This window comes from Carettochelys insculpta, chromosome 2 (assembly GCF_033958435.1).
Source record: "Carettochelys insculpta isolate YL-2023 chromosome 2, ASM3395843v1, whole genome shotgun sequence".
Lineage (NCBI taxonomy): Eukaryota > Metazoa > Chordata > Testudines > Carettochelyidae > Carettochelys > Carettochelys insculpta.
In genome coordinates, this window is record NC_134138.1 from 280,734,716 (window position 1) to 280,739,633 (window position 4,918).

At 71.7% G+C, this 4,918-nt stretch overlaps 1 protein-coding gene across 5 annotated transcripts in view; it reads left to right on the forward strand.

The window, feature by feature from the left end:
• NOS3 (nitric oxide synthase 3) overlaps window positions 1–4,416 on the forward strand; it is a 91,107-nt gene extending 86,691 nt beyond the window's left edge. For all 5 annotated transcript variants that reach the window (XM_074985377.1, XM_074985375.1, XM_074985376.1 and 2 more), the window contains 2 exons: window positions 499–693; window positions 4,242–4,416. In XM_074985377.1, the coding sequence (XP_074841478.1) occupies window positions 499–693; window positions 4,242–4,364 (318 nt within the window). In that variant the 3' untranslated portion in view covers window positions 4,365–4,416. The remainder of the gene's footprint in view (window positions 1–498; window positions 694–4,241) is intronic.
• Window positions 4,417–4,918: the final 502 nt, after the last annotated feature.

A 4,918-nucleotide genomic window follows, 5' to 3' on the forward strand; every position in this document is an offset into this window, starting at 1 on the left:
TGACTCCCGCGGCACAGGCCACAGGGACCCAGCACAGAACACACTGGTCAGCACAGGGCCCAGCCATCGATGCCACCTGGGGAAAGGCCCAGGGGGGTCCCTGAGCTGGGCCCTGGCCCCTCCCTCACCTCCCAAGTGGTTGAGACTGACCCACTCCCAGCTGCTGGTCCAGCTCCCCCACCAGCCTTTGTCCTGCTTCCCTGAGCAAAGGTACCAGCTGGCTGCACATCCCCCCGCCCCCCAGGCTCAGGTAATGGCGGGCACAGCCATGGTGCACGTGCAAGACGCCATCACTGAAATCCCCCTCACCAGCTAGGTACTGGTGCAGTGCCCAGGGAAACTGAGGCCCACGGACGTGGTTCCTATAGGGCAGTAGAACTCACATGCTACATATCAAGACAAATAAAACGCCCTTTGTCACCTGGGGCCTGCACCCCGGGGGCTGACTGGGGGCCGGACAGGGTGGCTCATGGTGACCTCCGGGCTGCCCTGCCCCAGATGTATGTACAGGATGTGCTGAGGATGCAGCTGGCAGGCGACATCTACCAGGTGCTGTGCCGGCGCGACGGCCATCTCTACGTCTGCGGGGACGTCACCGTGGCCACTGAGGTGCTGCGCACAGTGCAGCAGATCCTGGTCGAGGAGGGCGGCATGACACTGGTGGAGGCCGGAGACTTAATCAGCGAACTGCGGGTACGGGAGCAGAGCCAGCAAGGGGCCTGGGCAACAGGCAGCCAGGCTGGGCGAGCAGAGGCTGCCAGCTGGGGCGATGGGGCACCGGAACAGCTGTGGGCTGGGGAGCCTGGCCTCTGGGTTGAGGTAGATGGGCACTGGTGGGGGATGGGCTGGGAGACCTCACGGCAGAGATAGAAGCTGCAGCTCAAGGCAGACGGGGCTCCAGAAGGGCTGTGGGGCAGGAGCTGCAAATAGGGGTGGAGGGGCGCTGGCAGGGCTGGGGGTAAGGGCAGAGGCTGGGGATGGAGGGGTGCTGGCAGGGCTGGGGGTAAGGGCAGAGGCTGGGGGTGGAGGGGCGCTGGCAGGGCTGGGGGTAAGGGCAGAGGCTGGGGATGGAGGGGCGCTGGCAGGGCTGGGGGTAAGGGCAGAGGCTGGGGATGGAGGGGCGCTGGCAGGGCTGGGGGTAAGGGCAGAGGCTGGGGATGGAGGGGCGCTGACAGGGCTGGGGGTAAGGGCAGAGGCTGGGGATGGAGGGGCGCTGGCAGGGCTGGGGGTAAGGGCAGAGGCTGGGGCTGGAGGGCGGTGGCAGGGCTGGGATAAGGGCAGAGGCTGGGGATGGAGGGGCGCTGGCAGGGCTGGGGGTAAGGGCAGAGGCTGGGGATGGAGGGGCGCTGGCAGGGCTGGGATAAGGGCAGAGGCTGGGGCTGGAGGGCGCTGGCAGGGCTGGGGGTAAGGGCAGAGGCTGGGGATGGAGGGGCGCTGGCGGGGCTGGGGGTAAGGGCAGAGGCTGGGGATGGAGGGGCGCTGGCAGGACTGGGGGTAAGGGCAGAGGCTGGGGATGGAGGGGCGCTGGCAGGACTGGGGGTAAGGGCAGAGGTATGTTGCACTGGAGGTTTTCTGGGCACCGCTAAGAGGGGCAAATGAGGGCAAGTTGCTTCCAGACAGAACTATTGAGCAGCTGAAGATTGGGGTCCTCCACTGTTAGGCACCAGACCAGTGCTGAAACCGGGGCCTGTCACCGAACTGGCCGACACACTCCCCCCCACTCCAGCTCCCCTTGGGCCGCAGCCCAGTCCCCCCTCACCCGGGAGAAGTGCTGAGAACCAATCACCCCCCATCCACACAGGTTCTTCCCGCCCCAAGGGCCCGGCCCCAGCCCCGGCCCCACTCAGTGTGTGGCTCAGACCTGGCCCCCCAGAGCGCGCTGGGCCGGTCCTTGCACCCCTAGGAGCTAACGGGTCGCTGGGAGGCATCGAGGCAGTGGGCAGGTCGGTCGTGGCGCAGTCCGAGGTGCTGAGCTGAGTGAAGACGGGCAGGTGCTCTGGGCTACGTCTGGGCTCCGGGCGCTATTTGGGGCCAGGGTGGTGTCCCGAAGCGGCCGCCTGCCCCCCGCCTCCAGCAACGCGCCTCTTGTCTGGAGACGGTTTTCGCTCCCTGCAAAGCGCGTGGCGGGAGCCGGGGCGGGTGCCTCAAAGTAGTGCTTTAGGGCCGCTCGGGGGGGGCTGAGGCAGCTCCCCTGCCCCATGGCCCTTGGCAATGGGGGGCGCCGCCTAGACACCACCCTGGGGCCCTTTATCCCCTTGCGCAGGCAGAGGGAGGCCCCCAAGGACGCCTGCCCCAGCAGCGGGTCACCGGTCCACGTCCAGACGGGGCGATCGGCCAGGGCCTGGCGCTGGTGGGAATGTGTGGCCAGGTCCCTCCCACGTGGGCCGTGTGTCAGCTGCGTCCCCACTGCCCTGCACAGGGGGCGGCCAGCCCTCCCGGGGACAGCTCCCCAAGCCACCCTCCCAAGCGCGCACAGCCAGGGCTGCGGGCAGGCGCCGGGGTGGAAGAAAGTCCTGACCAGACACCTCTCCTCATACACATCCAAAGTGCATGGCCAGGCCAGCTGGCCCAGGGACGAGCTCGGCTGGGGGAGGGACTGGGACAGGCTGCGCTGGCCCGGGGAGGAGCTCGGTTGGGGGGGTGGGGCCGGGACAGGCTGCGCTGGCCCGGGGAGGAGCTCGGTTGGGGGGGTGGGGCCGGGACAGGCTGCGCTGGCCCGGGGACGAGCTCGGCTGGGGGAGGGACTGGGACAGGCTGCGCTGGCCCGGGGAGGAGCTCGGTTGGGGGGGTGGGGCCGGGACAGGCTGCGCTGGCCCGGGGAGGAGCTCGGCTGGGGGAGGGGCCGGGACAGGCTACGCTGGCCCGGGGAGGAGCTCGGTTGGGGGAGGGGCTGGGACAGGCTACGCTGGCCCGGGGAGGAGCTCGGTTGGGGGGGTGGGGCTGGGACAGGATGCGCTGGCCGGGGGAGGAGCTCGGTTGGGGGGGTGGGGCTGGGACAGGCTGCGCTGGCCCGGGGACGAGCTCGGCTGGGGGAGGGACTGGGACAGGCTGCGCTGGCCGGGGGAGGAGCTCGGTTGGGGGGTGGGGCCGGGACAGGCTGCGCTGGCCGGGGGAGGAGCTCGGTTGGGGGAGGGGCCGGGACAGGCTACGCTGGCCCAGGGACGAGCTCGGTTGGGGGAGGGGCCGGGACAGGCTACGCTGGCCCGGGGAGGAGCTCGGTTGGGGGAGGGGCCGGGACAGGCTACGCTGGCCCGGGGAGGAGCTCGGTTGGGGGGTGGGGCTGGGACAGGCTGCGCTGGCCGGGGGAGGAGCTCGGTTGGGGGAGGGGCCGGGACAGGCTGCGCTGGCCCGGGGAGGAGCTCGGTTGGGGGAGGGGCCGGGACAGGCTACGCTGTCCCGGGGAGGAGCTCGGTTGGGGGGTGGGGCTGGGACAGGCTGCGCTGTCCCGGGGAGGAGCTCGGTTGGGGGAGGGGCCGGGACAGGCTGCGCTGGCCCGGGGAGGAGCTCGGTTGGGGGGGTGGGGCTGGGACAGGCTGCGCTGGCCCGGGGAGGAGCTCGGTTGGGGGAGGGGCCGGGACAGGCTGCGCTGTCCCGGGGAGGAGCTCGGTTGGGGGGGTGGGGCTGGGACAGGGTGGGTTGGCCCGGGGAGGAGCTCGGTTGGGGGCCGGGCCATGCCGGGCTGGGGGGAGGGGCTGGCACAGTGTGGGAGGGAGGGCGTCCCTGGGGGGGCTGGGCTGAGCCCTGCGCTGGCTGGGGGAGGAGCTAGGGCTGGCATGCTGTGGGGGGCTGGCATGCTGTGGGGGGCTGGCTGGCACAATGCAGGGGGCTGGGCTGGGCCCCACGCTAGCTGGGGGAGGGGCGGGGGGACAGATGGGAGAACCTGGCCCGGGCAGGCGGACGCAGCACAGGGTGATTTGTGCGCATGAGCCGCCGCCGAGTCAGGCCCGGGCCCTTGGCACGAGGGTCGGTGCAAACACACAACAGTGTTCTGCGTGTGCACGTCAGAACCCAATATTGTCACAAGGGCGCCCGCAGAGCTGGGGGGCGGGGGCGACGGATAGGGCTGGGGGGCGCCCGCAGAGCTGGGGGGCACGGGCTGCGGATAAGGCTGGGGGGCGCCCGCAGAGCTGGGGTGCGGGAGCTGCGGACAGGCCTGGTGGGCACTGGCAGGGCGGGGGCTGGACCGGCAGGGTCCCGGTGGGAGCAGCCCCAGCGCCCCCTCACAGCGCGTCTCCCCCCAGGACCAGGGCCGCTACCACGAGGACATCTTCGGCCTGACCTTCCGTGCGCAGGAGGTGGCCTCGCGGATCCGCTGCCAGTCCTTCTCCGTGCAGGCGCGCCCCCCGCGGGAGCCAGCCCCCTGAGCCAGCCGGCCGGGGGGCGGCCCTGCGCCCCTCAATAAACCCCTCGTTCGGATCACCGCAGTCTGTGTCCTTTGCCGGGGAGCCGGGCGGGACGCGGGCGGGCCCAGTGCCAGGAGTGCCCGGCTCGCCCCCATGGCCCGGGTCTGGCCGTGCCCAGCCGCCCGTGGGTCCGGTGCCGCAGGCATGGGGTGCACCCGCACCCGCACCCCGGCGAGCGGCACGAGGCCAGCGCTCGCCACGGCGCCAGAGACAGGCGAGGGGGCGCAGCCGGGGTGCAGCGCTGGGACCATGGGGCCCGCAGCCGGCGGGGAGGTGGAACAGCCCCCTGCACCCGTCGGGGGCGGGGCTATGGCCTGGAGGGCGGGGTCAATGATGGCGGGGTGGGGCTTTGGCTGAGGAGGGCGGGACAAAGGAGAGGCGGGGTCAGAGGAGGGGCGGGGCTCTGGGTGCGGAGGGGCGGGGTGAGAGGAGGGGAGGGGCTCTAGACGCCTTTTCCCTCCAAGCTCGAGCCCCGCCTCCCGCGCGCGGTGCATTGTGGGACGGCCGGTCCCGTC